At 30.1% G+C, this 23,022-nt stretch overlaps 1 protein-coding gene across 1 annotated transcript in view; it reads right to left on the bottom strand.

Annotated features, from left to right (window-relative positions):
• Positions 1-8,492: 8,492 nt before the first annotated feature.
• Positions 8,493-23,022, bottom strand: part of LOC131846782 (G-protein coupled receptor Mth2-like) — a 28,645-nt gene continuing 14,115 nt past the window's right edge. Inside the window, exons 3-9 of the mRNA XM_059196179.1 lie at positions 22,376-22,567; positions 17,797-17,875; positions 13,054-13,232; positions 11,216-11,387; positions 10,799-10,984; positions 9,523-9,663; positions 8,493-8,715 (exon numbers count right to left, since the gene is read on the bottom strand). Coding sequence (XP_059052162.1) covers positions 9,528-9,663; positions 10,799-10,984; positions 11,216-11,387; positions 13,054-13,232; positions 17,797-17,875; positions 22,376-22,567 — 944 coding nt within the window. The 3' untranslated portion in view covers positions 8,493-8,715; positions 9,523-9,527. The remainder of the gene's footprint in view (positions 8,716-9,522; positions 9,664-10,798; positions 10,985-11,215; positions 11,388-13,053; positions 13,233-17,796; positions 17,876-22,375; positions 22,568-23,022) is intronic.

Below are 23,022 nucleotides of genomic sequence, written 5' to 3' on the forward strand. Positions count from 1 at the left end.
CATTTAGGTAGCAAGAGGACAAAGTCGAAATACTATATTGAAAATTAATATTTCTTATTATATATTATCTCTGTGTTATATAAAAACGAATATTAGAATTTATTTCAACTAAATGTAGTAGGTAGGTACCTACAATATTTATTTAGTACTAGCTGTACCAGCGACTTCGTCCGCGTGGAATTTAACTTTATTTTTCTAAAATAAAAGTAGCCTAAGTTATTATTACATCAGCTACCTGCCTAAAAAAGTTCCGTCAATTTCGTTCAGCCATTTCAGAGATTACCCGGAACAAACAGACAGAAAAAAATTGTAAAAAATGTTATTTTGGTGTATGTACCGTATTTATATTTATATGCATGTAGTTATTTCAATATTACAAACAGTTCAATATTAACTCCAATTTCATTTATATATGTATAGATTTACTATTTCATTTACCGACAAAAACAAAATTATCCCCAACATTATTTGGTATGGGTCAGGTAAACATCGTCTAGGACGGTCAGGTTACTTAGCTATTGATGGTACATAGAGCCTGAAATTTATGGATCACTATATCAAATCCTAACTAATATTATGTTATCTGTGCTAATATGTAGGTATCCTGTATATGCCCATAGTATTAATATCCCCACAAAAACATTTTTGGCTAATGTTGAATTATGAGATTAAACATTTAGAAGATAAATATTGCGAAATTTTTAACCGAACTGTATAGGTACCTAGATGTATGTAAGTGTAAGTATACTATATCATGAAGGACGTTACTATAGCAACCAATAGCTAACCTTATAATTAAAGATAAAAATCGAGAAAAGAATTATTAGCACTAATGTAGGTAATGAAGTAATGTAGGTAAAGAAGTGAAATGAAGAAAACCTCAAAAACTATTAAAAATAAAAATACTGTAATAGACGTTACGTTAAAAAAACTAATCAACAAAAAAGGCAATTTCTATGTAAAGTTTAAAAATAGAAGTAGTTTAGTCAATTGGATATTTTTATAATGCTTATTATGCAATTCTATAAAATTTCATTGACCTTTTGATGTTCAGGGGTTCAATCATTACTATATATTATATTAGTATGGATGTTGTCTATAGTATTATTTTAATTATATAATAAGAAAAAACTGATATATTCAAGTTTGAGCATTAGATATAGGTATATGTATTGTTACTGGCAGCTCGTTTACCATTATTTTTATAAATTTTATATTTTTGATATCTTTTTTTATATGTCACTTTTGACTAATTGTTTTGTTACTTCTCGCTGTAAGCCCTTTTGGGCACACAGCGAGAAGTAACAACACATTTATACTAGTATTTGGTTTTTATTAAAATAGTAGTTGTGTTCCCGCTCCAGTAACGTGTATATTACTAGGGGAAGAACATGGTAACTAGTAACTAAGTAGTTAAAGTTAAGTAAAAGAATTATTTACTTTTTTTGCTAGTAATGTCAGGTCCACCGCTACAGCCTTTTTAAATCAGAATGAAGGTTTAACGGGCCTGATTTCATCCTCACGATTTCGTGCCCCGTCAGCGAATATCCCAAGGCGCAGAAGAAATCGCCATTCTACCATAATCACTATAATACATACTCGCTTATTGGTATATACTTACTTGCTTGTTATCGTGGATTCGGCGTTATTAGTGGATACAATTTTAACATTTTCGGATTCCATTACTGTTTACTATAGCTAGTATTCAACAAACTGTTCTTAAAAAGCTTTCTTTTTTGTATTATAAATGTATTTTGTTACTTTTCAAACATATGGTAATACGGATGGTAAAAAGATATATTTGTCAAAAATAAATACTGAAATAGAACTTTATTAGACAAATGTACCTACTGTTATTTTATTTATCTATGTATTTTTATGTATAAATATTTAGAAAGTAATACAATTTAATCGTATTTTAATCTAAATTAATGTGCTTGCCTATGTAGTTCAAATTATATATTTATTTGAAAATATCATATTTGATATTAGGTACATTTAGTTTATCGCGAGGTCATGACTTTTTTGGATATGATATTGTGCTAGTCTCCGAAGTACGAATTATATCATCAGTATTTACAAATATTTACATTAAAAATAATTAGATATGTTAATTATACTTAGAACGTGTTACACTAACCCTAAAATTTACGTACAAAATACCATACTTTCCAAATTGGTATCACAATTTTTTTACAGTACAGGTTTTATCTCTTTAGTTTTTTATTTACGTAATATTTTCTTTTATTTAAAATAATGTGTTGAATTACTTGCTATTGCATAATGATTATCACCCCTATGAGTTTTGTTTTTATGCCGTATTACAAATACACACACCATTTATTATATGTACGTCTTTATGAAATAAATGTATTCTAAATTTTTAAAACTATATTAGTACTATTTATTTTATATTTTCACGCACTAACAACGCGACGTCTCTTGACCTTTCTAATTCTGTTACTAGTAACAACATACAATGAAGAAAAGTCAATCGTCACGGGGTAGCGTGCGCGCGTTCTATGCCCTATAGACACCACCTGATTCATGAAATTGTAGACAGTAGGTAAGGGTGTTACGACAGGTACTGTTTTATGAATAGTTACTATATTTTGTGATATGTAATCTTACATTTTTATGTGTGTTTTAATAAGTCTTTACATAGTATAAAAGTAAATTTTCAATTATTTTAATTCATGAACTAACCGAAGTATTTGTTACATGAATTTAATAATGAAGAAAATGAAAATGAAGTTGCGGAATATATATACTATTCTTATACAGACAATAATTAGACACTATTAATTTTGCATGCCAGATTCTAGTGAACAGTGTGATTCAAATATCATAATTTTTTTCATCTTGTAAACCACTTTTTTAGGCAAAATAAATATATTTGTATTCGTCGCCGCCGCTGTTTGTTCGCTATTACACAACATATTTTAATATTGTTTTCAGCAATGGATAGAGTGATTCAAGAAAGGAAGGTTTATATCTATGTATAATACATGCGTGCTATGATATAGAACAAGCGGAGAAATTCCAAGATTTGTAATGCATCCGTGCGAAGCCGGGTCGGGTCGCTAGTAAATAAATAATAATTGGCAATGGTTTCCGAAATTATAAAAGCATATGAAATGCATATCCTATATTGGTAATTTCGTCGGATTATTATGAGTTAAATTACATAAAAAGTATTTTCTAGCCGCAATATTGCGCAATTCTGCGTTTATCTATGAAATTCGTATCGACATTAAGAGACGATATTTATTTTCAGAACTTCGGGCACGCTATTGGCGATGATGTCATTTCATGAGAATTGTTTGAAATTAGGTATAGTCGAAATATAACAGATGCATTACCGATTTTCGACTGTAGGCTCGTTCTTGGTGATAGCAGTGTTATTAGATATTATACATATTAGGTGTAATATTTATATACTCGTAAATATTACTTATGATTGTTTATGTGTATACTTACTATATAGGGAGCTAGGCTCTCGGCTTTGTATACGATTAAAATTAAATTGAAAAATAAAATTATAACTCATCTGGCGTTATAAAATAATATCGGCTTGGAGTCTTAGTACCCAGTTTTGGGTGTTAAGTCAAAACAATTTCATAGGTCAATGTCAGTAAAGTACTGCTATTTTAATGACCTACCCAACATTAAAATTTAGTGTTATAATAAAAGTTGTCGTACATTCATCAGTTGACCCATATTAACAAAGTCAACAAGCAATGTGTGGATTCTATTGAAACGCGTATTAACTGTGAGACTGGATTAATATTAACTAGGAGGTTACTATTGGGGACTAGTCGAGTAGTTACTTCAATTATATCTACACATGATGGTGATAGACTGGACATACGATGAGGAGGCAGCAAACTTCATGGACTACATCACTGACGGAATGGTATCCGGTATTCAAAGATACGAAATAGAGAACGTCAGAAAAGACGGTGAGAAGATGACATAAGGAGAACAGAGGAAAGGTACGGCACAGAATAATAAAAAATAGATGATAATGCAAAGGATATATACTTTATGTTTGTATGAATTGTAAAATTGTCATTATAATATACAATATGGGTATTTGGATTGATGATTATAAAATGGTGCACAACTATGCCAACATTACCAATAGAGTTTGATATGAGAATTGAGTCAGGTCAGTTACATCATTATGGTGAATTCACCACGATGGTTTCCAGGTGTGATCGCATGGATGATATGTCATCATCCATTGAACTAAAATTAAACATTAACATTAACATTGAATTAAAATTAATTGTTAGTAATGAACTGATATATCCCCATTACTAATAATCCTTTCTCCCCCGAAATATAGGTAGTCTTGAGGGTTGTATGTATTAGATTGCATGAAACATGAAATGATTGCATGAAAACAGCTTCCTATCTACCCTCTCGCCCTACACGGCGGAGTGTAGTAGTACATATATGTAATCCGCATAGTTTTTAATGTTTATGCTGTCTTATACAACTATAGTAATGATTGAATTTGTTTTTTTTTCTTTCATAATGTAAGTATATTTTAAAATTTTATGATTAAAATCCTAAAACGATAATCGAAATGGTTTTAATAATAAATTTAATAGTCAAAGGGTAAGGATTCTTCTTGGAAGAATCTGCAATATGAATAGGTACGATAACAAAGATTATATATTATCTTATAATCCATTATATAAATTTATTCAATCAATTATTATATATAACGCCATCTATAGATAAACATAAGTAACTCTACATATAATATTATGCTAACATACAATGCTTTAGACAGTCAACAAAAAAGTCAGTCTGAGATTTTTCGTTTATAAGCAGGTCATAAAAACTCTGGCTATAACATGTACGCTCTACTAAACAAACTTTAGTTATGTTCAATAGATGTCGCCGTTTAAGACTCAATCTGCTTTCATCTGTAAACTCAGACGGAGTCGTCAAATTCATTATTCAGGAATTAATTAGGTATACATCGCACGCAAATTTGCTATTGAAAATATGAACGTTGATTGATTGCCAGCCTATAAAAATAAAGAATATTATTATATGTATATATGTATATTTGACGGCCTCGGTTTAATTCACCGCTTCACATCTGATGGTCGCGAGTTCGATTTCTCGCACGATGCAACATTTGTATTCATGATCGTTTGTGTCAGTCTGGGTGTTTACTAGTGTATATTATGTATGTATTAAAAAAAAAACTAAGTATTTAGATCAGTTGTCAAGTATCCATAAGCTCTGCTTACCGTGGGACTAGATGGCGTTGTGTTAATTGTCCAGGGTTATTTATTTCTTATTCGTTTATTGAGTGATGTGAGGAAGTAATAAAATGATAGAAGTTGCTTCAAGTATAAAATGTATTTTAATTAGAGTGCATTGGTAACTGTTCGTCCTCTTAAAATTTGAAACGTACAAAATTCAGGTACTGTTATGTCACATTCATATTTAATATATTTTTATGTTACAATATTATTTTTAATGCACAACAAGTTAGATACAGGTATACCAAACATTGAATATATAGTAGAGCAAATTATCTATATTCCCTTACAGGATATAGCAACTATGTTTAACATCTTAACATCTAGAAGCATTTTAAAATATCAATATATATTGTAACACCATGATAGTAACTAATTAACTTGTAATCATTTTAAAAAAAAAATTAAATATCGAATTGAAGAACAATGTAGGAATAATGTAACTAATACTTACAACTATAATTATTACTATGACGTATAAAGTTTGTACTAACGTTAGGTACTTTTCAAATTACAGTTGAACAAACGAGTCGTGCATAAATTCGTTTCTTGATCAATTCTGTTATTTAATTTCGATATTAAGTTAGTATTTTCACGAAGTAAAATCTTTGTTTAAATGTTATGTATTTAATAAACATGTTTAAATCATTAATATTACAAAAAGATATTTTGAAATGAACTTAGACAAAAAAATATTGAACTTTTGGAACCTACTTGGTAAAAAGGATCTGTTAACTCAGTAATACTTCATCTCTGTCTCTCAATCAATCTCTGTAACACCTCAGTAGTATTTTTGTGTACAAAATGTAATTCGAATTCCACCAGTAGATTTGTGTTAAATTATATATATATTTACATATCTATTCATCCTCCTATGATTAGACTTTTATATTAATTACGAAAGAAATACAAGGCGCCACAGTATATTTTGTAATGTCCATGGTACCTATATATATATATAAGTATATATATGTATATTATTGTGATTAATTGTTTGAATTATTATAATAGATAATGAAAAAGCAGTTGTATAGTATCTACAGTATATATGAAAACAAAAAAAAAATTGCTTCACCTATTATTATTTTTTGTTCATTTATTATGTAAATAAGTACATTTAAGATAAGATTAGGTCAGTAATGTATGTACATATTTATGTAAATTTTGTTATTGTAATTATATTATAATTCTTTGTTCTTTTACCCCAATTTCATCTATTTCAGCCGTGAAGCAGCTTATTTTGTAAGATGTGTTACGGTTGAAAAGGTTGTAAGATATGGTAGTAAATTTATAGATTCTTATATAAGCTCTTAGCATGACGTAGTCCACTGGAATAACGAACTATGAGCATGATGTCCGTATTCATGTATATAGACGACATACCAATGTACCAAAGGTACCAAAGGTAGTTTCAAAATTTTCTTAGTTAAACATGTTATGTTAATAGTTGTCCAAACTGTGCAGAATTTTAATTTGCAAATAATTATAATATCTCGCGACAAAAACTGTGTACGCGAAGTGCATTTATTCGGATAAGTATCATGGTTCACTTATATTGTACATACTTATGTTATGTTCCATAGTGTTGTTTTGTTGATCTGAGTTTAGTAAAATTATTAAAAAATAGTCAGGTGGAAGGTCAGTGGAAGTTAGTTTTTTTTTGGACTACTATGATACTGTTGGCCGCAGCTGACCTTTACAGCTTCTAAGGCCAACTCCCGCCTGACGGAAGTTATAATAATTAATTTACACTTTCCTAATTTACTTAGATAATTTCAATTTTATAATTACCTAACTGGTATCCTAGAACTGGTATTTCTTTTTAAATACTAACCTTATACACATTACAATCGTATAGTAAAACATTTTATTATAAATACAGCACGTTAAACTTCACAAAGTTATTCCTCGAAATACGAAACTCACAATTACATAAATTAATACATAGAGAAGCATTATCTTATAGTTACACATGCATACTCAAATATAACAATACGAAAATATAAATCTAGTTTCATCTATGAAAAATATAAGTATTAAGTAAGAAACTTCTCACACGTTATTATATTTCCTCCCAATTTACATAATATCTTATTAAATTATAACCTACATATATGATGTATAAGTTATATTACTGTAAAATTTTATCAAAATTCGTACAGTAGTTTATGCGTGAACGAGCAATACACATCCATCCACCCGTCCATACCAACAAATTTTTGCATTTATAATATTAGCAGAAATATTTTAATTCTATTTGCAATCGTAGTTAGAATTTAAATATTTAAGTATGTAAACGACTAAATAAAGCTAAACAACTGAATACAATATTTTATGTGTTAGTTATTTTTAAACTTTCGTGTTTTATATATACTATTTATATTATTAACTGGGTCTGAACACGATTACTCCGGTCAACTCGTGACCACGGCTAGTGCAACCTAGTTGAAACGTTTGTCATAAAATTATTCGTGTTAAGACCCGATTAATAACAATATTTTATGCATAATGATAAATTAATACTTTCATCAAATTATGGTAAATGACCTGATAATATCTATAAAATTTAATGATAGTAATGCTATTTTGCAAGTAGTCGATATGAACTCGGACTCGATATTTGTTTGGGCTAGATAAATACAACGAAATGTTCTAAACTGACATTTGTATCGTCTTGTTATATGAATAACAGAAAAAAATGCTTTATCTTGTAACTCTGGCTACAGCAGAATTTACGATACCATGCATCTGAAAAGTTTTTGCAATTATTGAATATTGTTATACTGTCCAAATTGTGATGTTCAACATATTGCATTACATGCAATGTAATTATATTACAAATATATTGTAAACTACAAAATGAGAATTTTACTTCATCACAAACAATTTGTGATTTATGTAAAATTCACATTCTCTAGTGTCTCAAGGATTTTGATATACTTAATGTGAAGGCAGCTACTTAGAAATTGGACATATATGACACACAAAACTTTTAGTCAGAGTGATAGATTTATAGAATTCATCATTATAGCGATAAAAAAAGTGCTATTTATTATCAGAAAAAGAAAACACACTTCGTACTGCATTAAAAATAAAGTTAATATAACTTTATTATTAATTAAGTTTTTTTTCTTATAATAAAAAAATATTTTTAATGCTACAATAATGAATTTTGTAAATTTCTATAATTCTAATTACAGATAATCACTAAACAGTCAAAATTATTTACTACTTAAATGATAAATTCATGACACGCAAAGTTTTAAAAAATATCTTAACAGTTTGTAAAATCTTAAGATAACTTATATATGTATATACGAACTAAAAGCATTTGTTGCGAAACTGACTAGCAAATATTTGACAACACTTATGCTGTGCTTTCTTATTGATGAGGATTCTTTGGTCCGAATATGTTATGGTCCGTAATCTGAAAAAAAAAAAATATCATTTCAATTGAAACATGATGACGGCCTCGGCGATTTAGCGGTTTAGCACATCGCTTTACTTCCGATGGTAGTGGGTTAGATCCCTCGCACGGCAAAAACATTTGTATTCATGAGTATAATTGTTTGTATAGGTCTGGGCGTTTTCTATGTATAATATTACATATATATCTATGTATAGGTATCAATTATCCATAACACAAGCTTTAGCTAACTTAACTTGGATCTAGATGGCGCTATGTGAATTGTCCTGAGATTATTATTATTATTATCATTTTAGTCGCGACATTGTCTGTACAAACTTTCACCCCTTATTTCAACCCTTACAGTTTACATTTTGAAATAAAAGATAGTCTTATTTCCGGCCTTATGTTACTATTTATCTCCATTACAAATATTAAGATCCGTTCAATTTAGTTGTGAAAAGGTAACAGACAGACATGCTTTCTTGTTTATAATATTAGTATGGATTAACGAATTTCGTGTAAAAATAGATATCGTCCGAAGGTCCGAAGTGACTCTTGTATTGACAAGAGTCACTTCGGATCGTGACAGATGAAGTTAAGTAAGCAATTTAATTTATTTCTGTTAATTATGAATTTTACATCCTAATAACGTTAAGCAGTTTTATATTGTTTTGGTAACTAAAAAATATAATAACTATATAAATACATAATACTTTTCGATTACCCACATATAATATTAAATTAAAAACAATATTTAGTACAATATCTTCTAACTGATAAATACGAAAGTAATTAAATTATTTGTAACTATTTTCAGGAAAGTACCTTGTTCAGTGTAAATCCTTTAATCTTATACCGGGGTCTTCTGAGGACAGCCTGCTTTCTTCTGTGACGGCTGTGCTGGTCATGTTGGCACTCTTTCTGGAGTCAGTAGGAATGTAAGGCAGACCACGGATGCTACGGTACCTAGAAGATTTATATTAAATGTTAGAGCAGGCTATGAGAATATGAGAGAATATGCTTTATTTACACTAAAATAAAAGTAACGGAGCGTCATGGCTAGTGGTTTACTACCCCAACTTAGATCCCAAAGGTTGTTAGTTCGAATCTAACCGAGGTAAATAATCTTTCAGACAATTTTTTTTTGATAGCACCTCCAATGATGGGCTATTGATAAAAACCAAAATAATTCCGATAAAATAATTCCCTGTAAAGTTGGATTCAAATATACCCAACGAAATGTTAACATATCGTGTTACGTTTACAATTACGCCGTCAGTTTGTAATGGCTCTAACTACTCCATATTAGATAATAGTCTTGAAGGTCTATAAAAGTAACAAATATTAATAATTTTGTCTGAAACCAATATTTACCATCCCTGAACACATCTAAAGACTTGAGTTATGTACGAAATTCCTCTGATATCACAATATTGTTGTCCTAATATTTGAAACAGATGTACTGGCATATTCCATTGTCATGACAACATCCTACATCTCGGGTCGCTAGCTAACCATTCGGACAGCTGCTGAACACATGTATCACCGTAACCACACCTCTGTCTTTTGCCTTTAGAACTACTGTCTTACTATTGCACTGTATCTAGTTGAATTTATAAGATGCAATAGTTAATAAAGAATTGTACTGGATGATGGAATAGTACATTTATTACAAATGGCGCCCAAAGTGGTGCGGTAATATAATGAATATTAAAAAGAGCTTTTTTACTTCGTAACGAGGATAAAAGAAAATCCATATATCTAAGGTTGTATTTTAATTGTAAGTTATTAGAGATTTCTATTGTTATTAAAGTATTGCTAATAGGTATATAAAAAGTATGCCTACTATACCATATCCTTGGACAGATATTTGGTAACATGTTTTTTACAATATTTATGCCAATATCTGTTATTAAAGACACAACGAGACAATGTACTATTCTTCATAATAATGAGATATGATTATGAAGATATTATGATAAAATTGCCAAAATATCAATATTTATAAGTTGTGATTGAAAAATATGGTTAAATTTTAACTAAAATGTAATTAAATTAATATAATAAACGTACAATAATTATTAACATAAATTAATGTTACCTTCTGACAATTAAATTCCGCACTTTCTTCTTCCAAACGAATATCATAAAGATGAAGAAGCCAAGCATTATGTTGGAGATGTCGATAACGACCCAGTACCAATTCGAGCCACCGACCATGAAGCTGATCAGTTCTACAGACCAGTTTATGCCCATCACCATGAATAACTTCAGGTATAAGGAATATCTGGAATATAGGACAAATGTACATATAAATTTCATTACATATTTATCAATTTAAAAAAAAATCCGCCCAAGGAGAGTTAAGGCATCGACTTCAGGGGAAACAATCCCGGGTTGCTGGATTTAAGCCTCTTAGAGCGGGTTACTTATAAACTAACAGAAATTAAAGTATACTTATCCTAACTTAAGAAATATGTAGTTAGAAGATTTATAAATAAAAGTTACATAAATGTACCTTTGTTTGTCATTCTTCATCTTATCTTTTGACGTTGACTTTGATCCTTTTAAAATGGAGGTCTCCTGTTTGATGGAGCGTATACGATGTGCAGTCACTGAGAAGAATACTGTATTACATACAACCAGCACAAGAACTGGCGCGAAGAAGTACAGTAGCTCACTCAGCCAATCTAATGATGGAGAATGGTAATCAGAGATTAATATCTTTATTCAGAACAAAGTATATATGTAGTAGTAAAATTTATATAGTATAAGATGCATATTAAAAATATTTGTATTAAAATAGTAATATGGAGTGTCGTGGCCAAATGGTTTACTAATCTGCCGTAGCCCTCAAAGGTCGTCCGTTCGAATAAAATTATTTGCTAGCATGTTGACATTGTGAAAAATGTGACAACAAAAGTTGTGTTATATTTTTTTCACTGGCTGTTCAGTGAAGAAAAAAAAATTGTTCCTCTTTTTATAAGTATTACGCGGACGGAAGTGTATAACATTTCGTACACTTTATATAGAGAAAGAGTGCAGGTAACTAATATTTTAATAAATTATATATAAAAATACATTAAATCAATAAAAACATTACACACATTACCATATATTTAACATACACACGCATACAGATACACTTTTTTTATTGTTAAAGTCTTTGGTCAAATTAAGAATAGATGATGATGATGAAGAATATTGATCGTCTTTAAAATTATTTTTCTTTCTGAATGTTAAATTAATTATGGTCGCGTCTCGGCCACTGGGCGCCCACTACTCAAAATTAATACGGAAGACTGTAAGCCTAATCACTGCCACATAGGATTCAAATACATCTATAAGTCTGTGGGTATGTTATTTATGTCAAGTATACATCCATTACGACGGCGACATTACTGTTGACAATATCTTTGAGTACCCCATTTGAGAATTTTGACGTGAAGTTATTATTATTAATAGTGTTTGTTATGGCCTTGTGATCTACATCAAAAATATAACGAATACTCGTTATTTTGTAGTCATAAAAATATCTACGTATTTAAAATAATTTTACAATATTATGGTTGAACCATGGTCACACAAATATAACACATATATTAAAAACTTAAAGTGTAACCTTCATCATCATTTGCTTTGCTATATATATAAATTGTATATGCGTATACCATGTGTTACATAATTATGTACCCAATACAAACTAACAGATAAACAAATATACTATTATTATATCCCTGCTGTTTGCCATCTTTACCGATATCAATAACTATGAGAAACGTTCGTCCTTGTGCGTCGTAAACAGCCCAAGATACACCGCAAGTTAACTAGTACGAATAAATATTATGACAGATTATTGTAGAGTAGACAAATATAAGTATATGTCTGAATACTAACAAGTTCTAAAATTCATTCATTCACTTTCAGCAGCCGGTTTTAAGTTTTGTTACGGTTGTAGGATGAGAAAACACAGTATAAATACAGATTAAGAAGCGTAAAGACTAGCTGCAGCCAACAGCTTTAGAGTAGTCCGAAAAAAAATACATTTTAGTCCTCTCACATGGCAATGCATGAGCGGTATCACCGGGGTCAATTAATGACGTGATGTGCGATATATTGGTATAAGTAATATGTAAAATATATATAATAGATATGTATAAAAGTTTATATAAAAGATTACCATCAATCTTACCATCAAATGGTCCGTTTAATTACCATACCTATTAAACAAAAAACTTTTAGGGTAGATAGGAAGAAAGGGTAGATACTCTGTGCTTTAAGTATAGCATAAAGTACATGTATAAGATGTACTTTATGCGTCCCCGTAACGTAAAAAAATAAACAAGGTATACGTACTGTCAAACCAACATCTCTTGTCTCCAAACCCTGGCTTGATGACACCTGGTGGCAAGTTCGCGTACTGCATGCTGGCAGTAACCGCCGTCAACAACAAAGGGATACCCCATGCGTAAAAACTGTACATGGTGAAACGTCTCGTTTCCCGACGTTTAGACGTACTGCTGCCGCGGTAGCCGCTATGTAATAAAAAAATATATTAATATCACAAATAGCTAACATTTTGTAATTGTTTCTTGAAATTATTTTTAAATTTATTAATGAGAGGAAATCTAAATCGGAATTCTTAAATAATATTATGATGATAAATACCTCGCAATGTATACAATATGAAAATATCCTTTACCGATAACTAAATTAATTTAAATATCCATCTTTTTAAAATGTAAAACAATTTTGTAAAACAAGCATTCAGAAACAGGAACTATTTCGGTTTCTTAAGTGATTCCGCTTCCATCAACACTGACATATAATCAATAAGTTTTATTTCCTTACTAGTATCATTTATTAGTAATAATATTTATCTAGTACTAATCATAATTCTTACAAAATTTATACATCTTCAATGAAAATTAATCACCCAATACATACGAAGTGGCAATCGTCACCTTTAGATAAGTAGTACCATGAAAATTGTAGAATATATTGATGTCCATGGTGTGGTCATGATTGGGCTATACTTAAGGATTAAGTCGATATACTCCATTCCAATAACATATTGCCTTTTTCTTCAAAGCGAACATTTTTAAAGTTATATGTTCGGTTTGAAGTGCTATGAATTCAAATAACAATGATTTGAAGAGTCATAAATTAAAAAAACTAAAATAACAATTTATGCTAGTTATAACTATTAAAGATTGATTATACTAACGTCACGAATCAACATTAAAAATATTAGACACATTTATTTATAGTACCAGAAATATGCGACAGCATCCTTAATAGACATTCATGCATTTGTAAAGTTTGTATTACGGAGGTTAATCGTCATTATAAATAATTAAATGGTGTTTATATTACAATATCAACATGTAATTTATTTAATATAATATACAATGAAATGTTTGTCTTGTCTAGGCAATAAGAGATTATGAATAGCAATAAATGATGCTGAAATATAAGTAATAAAAACTATATGGCGTGTAAAAATACACTATCTTGTTTGCAATTCCACGTAGAATATTCAGGACCATTTAATATAGGAATTAGATACATTCCGTGGCTCATTGATGATTGTCTTTCTGGTTCATGAGTATATTTGTTTATATTGGTAGATATCTTTAATCATGTATATGTATTAAGTAAAAAATTTGACTTTGCTATATAAATTGTAACATAAAAATATACAATCAGATATGTAGCGAGCCTACTAACGCTACATACTTTGATTTCAGAAATTAATATATGTAATTATTTTTGTTAATTATATAAATAGATTTACCAACGAAATCTTCGATGTGTTGCTTCTGCTAGATAAGCCTACTACTAAGCCTAAGTGCTGATACTATGTGTATTTATTTTATTTTTGTTATTTGTACTTCGTAGTAATTTTATATATATAAGGTATATTATACATAAGGCAGGTTGATGTCACACCAAATAACTTTTATTTCTGGAATACAACCTATCTAGACGGACACTTACATTATTCCTACATATTACCGTAGCTTTTTACATCAAACTTTTGAATCAGTTAGGATGACGATAAATGAAAAAAATGTCCTATATGATTAATTAATTACTTTAAATTTTACGTAGTCGTAATCATGATAGAGATAATAATAAAAGTAATAAGAAAAAAAACAGATACTGCTTAAGAAAAATAATATTGTTATCAATAGAGTACCTACACTTATTGCAAATGTAGCGCCAACTAGCGGTTGCATTTCCCTGAAAGCTATCATTCTGACGAGTTTCCAATCTCTTACCATTGCAGTTGCTGAGAGGCCATCCTGTCGGATCTTATTCCGAAAGAAAGCAAGAAACAAAATAAGAATTTACATATGTTACTTATAAAAAAAATATGATAATGATATTGTAATTATAAGGTATAGTATCGAATAGTTATCAGGAATGACAACGCATGAGGTATCTTAGGTGTTATTGTGTATTTGTCATGCCCATTATGAGACATAGTTACCTAGATACATGAATATAATACTTACAATTAATAATAGTTAGTAAAATCACAGATAATATAGTAAAATAAACTAAATATTGTCAACTAAGCACTACCATGTCTAAACTGTGTCACCTTACGTATATTTTTACTATTATTCTTTAGTATATAAGATCAATACATATTATTATGTACATTTTGTCAGTCCATTATCATCTGTATACTGTATACACCCTCTCAACAGACAGCATCGCATTATTGCCCCGCAACACCTATGATGTTGCTAATGTATATGGTCACCCTTTTCTATCAGGTGAGACGTTAGCTTGTTTAACAAATCAATTAAAAAAAATTAGGTAGAATAGGTTCTAATCCTTACCAAAATCCATGTCAGAAAACATTATACATTTGCAGTATGTCATTTTATAATAAAACTCTCACCAATTCTAATTATTACAAAATGAATCATAGAAATGAATAAACATTAAACACATTGGTTATATATTAAGCATATTGTCACATCCAATCGTAACGTTATTTGCGTCACGCTTTTGTTTTGTCACAATTAATTATAAGTGTATATCAAATTGCTTTTTTATTTGTTATCTGTACTTAAATGGAAGTATGAATGTATAATATTCATTCGAATTTAACATCTTACTCATACATCCATTCAGTTTATAATTCATTAATACATCGGTTTATCAACCTATACCTAATATACTATTATAAGTTGAATTTTAAAGCTCATTTTATTGGCTCTACCTAGTCCTACGTCCAAGTGGACGTAGTATGGACGTAGAGCCGTAGAGCTAATATGAGGAGGACCAAAATGACGCTAGTTTTACCTTGAAACATTTTATATAAGTACGGTATCATAAATTTGAAAATCGATTATAACATGATGGAATCGATTTATTAGCTAGTCTGTACTTAAACATATAATTTTACGTAATATATTTACAGAACGGTGGACGGAAATGTAATTGTTTTATAAATCAGTTATCTACTTTTTTAAGTAAGTTTTAAGTGTTATGGCACTATCTTATAAGAACTATTGTTTTATTTAAGTAACTGAGGCTGTTTATGAAGATAAAACTTTCAACTTTCTCTCTATACAACTGATTGCTCCTAAATGAAATTAAAGAAATGGTAAATTCATTATGAATATGTCACGATGGCTTCCAGATAGCACCTGACATGGGACATTGCTAGCAATAGGGTTATTAGTCCACATTACTAACAAGACCGTGTTAGATGTCGACATAAGTGCCTACTATATCTATGATTATTCGTTTGCCCGATTTAATATGTTAAGTACATCGAAGTGACAATATAAATTAAATACAAGGTCAACTATAATAATCACGACACAAAAATTAATGACGGACATGAGCATTGTGAGCATGATAACATTAGATACAGCTACATACAGTACATACAACAGTACAAGCATATAGACCTACAGGCGCATACTGCAATCTTGGGACGTGGGTATGACCGATCTGCAATTCAGTCACAAGGCTAAAATATACGAAATTTTAATAAAATAACAAGTAAAAAAAAGAAAATAAATAAATTTTGAATTTGGAATACCGTTGAACATTTTATGAAAATTATATGTTCTTTGTATAAATATACATTATAATATTGATGTATATCTATAATTATTCTTGTGTATGTAACATATTTATATATCTTTACTATTTATGTTCACATGCATGATTTTGTATCTTATCAATTGTTTATTTATAAGTAAGACTAATTACGTATATATCGGATATACTTTATAATAATAAAAACAAAAATTAGATAGAATTCTTCTTACCTACTCCTATTTATATGTTCTGTATTAATTTAATATTGTCTTAAATTGGTATAATTTAGATATAGGTAGGAGGAAACAAAAGAGAGAATAATCCTGATAGTAATAATAATATCTGTCATTAATGAGGATATAAGAATTTAGTATCTAATAATGAATAATACAGAGGATCCGTGAATAATCTATTTATAAATCCTCATAAGATTATATTATCTGGTATTGTGAATGAAATTCAGCTGTAAGTATTACTGTACTTGACAAAATTATTAATTTTAGATATGACTATATTAAAACATTATGAAAGTAGGATTTCTGCTATCTCATAAAGCAGTGACAGATAAAACTGTATCATTTTTTGTATCTACATGTGGTTTTGGTGCGTGTTCGTGTTTTGCACTTATTATCATTATATTAAAACTTTTTACAAAATTTTTGGGGACGGAGGAATATGATTCGCATATATAGTTTATTCCGAGAAGAAGTAAAAACGCCTGATATCATTTTAAATTATACATAAAAATACATTAAATCAATAAAAAACATAACATACACGGCCATATATTTGACACACACACGCATATATACTATTTCGTTTATTGCCTGTGCGACTGCCAGTGTCAAAACAACAACAGAACCTTAATAATGTCTCAAACTTAAATTTTTAATTAATTATGGTGGTACTAAAAAAATCTATGTATTTTATACAATCCGTTTCAGAGTAGAGACAAGGAAGGAGTACAGGCATCTATTATTAAAGAGATTTGTAAGAAAATGAATGTAAACAATAACAATGTATTACCTGAACGTCCTCCAGATATCGAAGCACATGACGTTGAGCCAGAAAAAGCTCGACTGGAATGCGTAGTACACGATGAAAGCTGAAACAAACTGCACTTTATAATTTGCATTTTATTCCTAGGGGCAATTTATCTTGTTACGTGTAAGTGGAAACACTATGCAATCATCATTATAAAAAAATACAACCTACAGGTTCTATAAACAAGTTAAATTAATTACAGGTGTCCCTGTGATATGACAATGATAAAAACAAATTCATATCAGTTAATCCATTAATTTAATAATTTTTTTAAATTAAACGTTTGCCACGTTTAATTTACATAAAGAATTAATCACGATGTTTCTAGAACGAAGACCACGTGGAGGTCTGCCATGGTACAGCGTCTGTATCGTGAACAACGGAGTCACTGTTTCTTTCATAGTAGGGGGAAAATGAGCTTGCGGCTTACCTGATGGTAATTACCGCCGCCGATGAGCGAGCGAGATGAGGCAGGGGAATTGTAAATACGTTACCGGCTTTTAGGAACTGGTGGGTAAGGGAAGTAATTAGGAAAGGGATAGAGGAGAAAAGGATGAGCGTCTAGAACTATACGAAACGAGAGGACATTTAAAGGTCGTATTTTGATAATGTTTGGTATTTCCCGGTTCGAGGGGGCTTATTACTGTTCAACCATGAGTGGTAATAGAGCGTGCTCTTCTTTCACTTAAAAACTAGTGTCAATAAAAGATAATCCCTTCTTCTCAAACTTGTACGTATTGGTTGGTCAAATATTAAGTATAACATATACCTATAGAAATTTAGTAACATTATGGAAGTACTGGGTATAAAATAACCGTAGTCCATTATATGCCTCTATGGAAAGTTTAATCTACCACGTTTTGTAACATATTGAAATGAATTTCATCTAAATCTATGTACACAATTAAGAAGTTAATTTGCTATCAAAGCAAAATAACATAAATTGCACGAATCGGAATATAAAAATATTTTTTGTAATAAGTTGAATAATTTTCATGTATATTTTTATAGAGTTCTTTATAAAAAGTTGTTCAGTAATGCTCTCATTGGCTTTTGCTATGGTATATCTATTATGAATAACCTTGTTTACGTTATTGTATCTAAAAAAATATGAGTAACGAGTAATATTAAGCTGATGAGACATTCTTATATATATAGATATTAAAGATTCGTTTACTTGTAGGCATGTACTATACAGCCGTAAAATGTTACTTTATGCAAATTGTATATTAGCTTGCGCGCCACCTAATGGTAAGTGGTGATCGTCGATTATAGACATGAACAGTACTATGAGTATCACGTCGACAGGTGACTACCGTGATCAATGAGGTATTGGTTATCATTTCTGAGATTTAGTGTGTCAAGTCTTGGTTCTAATAATTTCACTGCCATATCTCACCCTTAAAATAGAAACAATCAGTAACGCAAATTGCTTAGCGGGAGAATTAGGTGAGGTATTCACTCAGACGGTAAAATATTTTTACAAACAAAATTCAAATTAGTTAAAGGGATATTTTTAATAGCTGAATATAACGGATGGAATGTTTATGAATAATGTTAAAAATCAAAGGTTTACAGAAGTCAGATTGCTTGCAGGATACGAGATCAATTTCAGATGAAAGAAAACAAACGAAGTGAGGGAACGCAAATAGCTACAGTTAGGCATTTAAAGAGGTGTTACTGAAATGGAATTAAACTTTTATATACGAATTATATACAAATAACTCGCATTTTTAGGGAATGTAAGTTATTGGCTTGTTTGTTTTCATATTTTTTTGCAACACAACAATTCCATGGAAGCTGTTTGCAATTATATTGTAGGAATTTTAAAGACAACCTACCTATATATTTTTATAGATATGACCATTTTTGATAATTCATTACTATAATTAAAAATTAAATAAATGTTTAAAAGTACTAGTATAATAATGAACATAGAATAGCGGTTTTTTTCTTTTAGTTAGTGCGTAGATATAGGTTAGACTCAGGTTTTTAGATTTTTTATAGATTTGTATGAATCTATCACGAGCATCATATGGATTTTGCTTATATATATTTTTCTAATTATAATTTCTCTCTCAAATATATTTTAAATGCTTTCGACATAACGGTACGCTACCAAAGAATTCGAAGAACACTAAAAATAAAGCAAAAGAAATTAAATTGTAGTAAAATTGTTCTGAAGAACTAGGTATAGATAAAAATGATTATGATATGTTATTATTTTCATAACATTTCATCGCTTCATTACACTCAATTGTAACTTGTTTGTGTAACGACCGGCCGCCTTTCATCTTTATGCCCTACTTACCATGTTTATTGTATAAATACAATTTTCCCAAAGTATATTGGCCATTTGTCCCCTATAGGCTTAATATAGTTCAGGGTTCAATAGGTATATTACCCAACATTATAGTTATGTATAATCTATACTTTGATCTATAATCTATAATCTATATGTCGATCTAACATAGTACATAGTTAAGCAATGGGGTCACTAGACCCTTTAATAACAATCCTTCACCCTGGGTTGTTCTTTAAATAGACCAAATACATATATTGATAATTTAACCTATTAACCCGTAGTGAGACGAAATTGGAGAGGACGGACTTTATGTGGGTGGCCTGCTTTATAGCGCATTCATTCTCGCTTGTGTATCTATCGGCTAACTGACGTTTCGTGTAGTAAAATTAGACTAAACATTTCGCTGAGAAGATAAAGAGTTTATACTTAAAATAGCACTAACCATAAACTTGTGGATCAATAATAATACTCTTTTAAACTTTCGCTTTTAGATATAGTTTGTTATTTGGCAAATAAAGTACCTACGTATTTACTTCATTCAATGCGTACGAGAAGAATAAATTAGAGCGATTTTATTGTGGTAAAAAAATATTACTATAAGGAGACATTATACAAAATTGTTTGGTAATTCTACTATTTTATCTAATAGCTAATTCATATAATTTTGATAAAATTGGTAGTTTTCCTACATCATGGATATACCTACTAATGACATATTTCTCAAAATTCTCTCGAAGATCAGACTTGACACGAAAAACTGTTAAATTAATAAATTGCCTATCAAAACTGTGGTGTGGTGGTGGTAAAATTTTCATTAAATGATTAATTTGAATAAATTGTTTTTAAGTAGATACTATACGCATATCTTTAGGTATGTGTTATATGTAGATATACATATAATCATCTCTTACGCGATATTTTCTCAAAAACGGATCTAATTTGTAGGATTCTTTCGCAAACTAATACTGTACTTAACATTAATTATATGTAGGTACATACTAATGATATGTGTCCAGATTTTGTACTTTGTTGGTTCCATAAAATAATCTACTTTCTACGGAAATATAAAACCCAACATTAATGTTTGCTAAATTATGGTAATTAATCAAAGTGGACATATATTCATGTGACATATCCGTGTCATTCATTTTACACCACACCCGAAAAAATACTTCCTAATTGAATTAACTAATATCAGAGCTAATTAATTTTGGAGAACACATTTCGTTTGGACACCGAGGAGGAGGGGATAATGGTGGTGGGCGCGCGCGTTGATTAGGTGTAATATAGATAAAATAGTGATTGACTATGTTTTATATAGATGAGAACCTGCGTTAAATATTAGTTTATCAATGAATACACATGAAATTTGGTATACAAATATATATTGTTTTATCTTATGAAAAATAAAATTTCTTAATTCAGGGCGTAAAATCCAAGTGAAGCTCTTAGAGGTAAAAGCGACAACAGGATTTATTTTTTCAAACGATAGTAATGCTAGTCACAACTACCTTTTACAGTTTCTCTGAACGAAAATGGGAATATATAGAGTAAACCCAAGAACGAATTTATGGAGCGGATGCAGATCAATTTCTGATGGATACGATTAGATTTTGGAAACCGCTAGGAGTTGGAACTACGGCTCTGCCAGAAATTACAGTATAAGAGTCATAAAATCTTAGTCCTCTGGAACAGCTACGCATGAGTAGTAGTACTGTTCAACCGATTACAATCAGGTTGGCCATCAGCTTATTTACCATTCAAATTACATAAACATAGACTATCGCAATTTCGATCTCCATTGAAATAGGGCTGAGGATCGATCGCAGAGGCCACAGATGCTAGCACAAACTCATCAAATTATGTGATGAACAAAATTTAATTTAATAAATTATAAATGTCCGCAGTTCACTATATTCACCAAGATGGACTTTATACAAAGTCGTTTGCATGATTGGCACGGTGTCATTTATTTCTTGCATCACGTTCCATCATCGTTATCAACTTATCTTTTTTTTTAAAGTGTGGAAAACTTTCAAAATATATCACCACGGAGGGAGGCGAGAGAGTATATAGGATTTTTACCCCTCAAAACCCACACGGTATGCCTACGAGCGCCTACGCCGAAGCCGCAGAGGAGGCATGTGTATTTTACACCGACTCTAACGGTTCGTCACCTTGTCTGCCATGTCACATACATAAAATACATAATACTAAATTAGAGTGACTAATAAAAAAAATCAAGTACACACTTACCACTGACTACACAGCCCGTCATGGCTATATTCATTTGACCAGACTGAACCTTCAGGTACGCCAGGAATATGTAGGCCACAATCAAACCTGCACAGTATGCCATCAGGCACAAGCCGTGCAGGTTCCGCAGTTCAGGTATGAAGGCATACACTATAAAAGTTACGAGCAGGAATGGTACGGATAGCATAAGACCTGGAAAAAAAATTGTACATGGTAGATTTTTTTTATTTCAGAAATGAAACCATCTTTTACATGTATATACAAATAAATAAAATAGAAATGTCTGTTTGTATATTTATTTAATTTGTAATATTAATTAACTGCTTGTCACTAAATGCATATAAAAGTATATACTTTACCTACAAAAAATAATTCAAGCCTTTTTGTTTGTCCCTGCCTATTTGTTTTTGCTAATCATTGAAAATAGATAGCTAATATTATAACGATATAAAATTGCTGTATTTAAAAATTGTTAAAATTTACGCATACGAAGACAGCTAGTTGATATATAAAAATATAACATAAATTTTGGAATGAGAATTTGTGTTTTTGTTAACACTTTGATATGTTTTAATAATAATTTAAATTTCTGAGGAATTCAGTGGTAATGGAAATTATTGTTTCGCGCTTACTTCATTTATACGCAA

This window comes from Achroia grisella, unplaced genomic scaffold (assembly GCF_030625045.1).
Source record: "Achroia grisella isolate CSIRO2021 unplaced genomic scaffold, CSIRO_AGI_Agris_v1 utg512, whole genome shotgun sequence".
NCBI classification, from domain to species: domain Eukaryota; kingdom Metazoa; phylum Arthropoda; class Insecta; order Lepidoptera; family Pyralidae; genus Achroia; species Achroia grisella.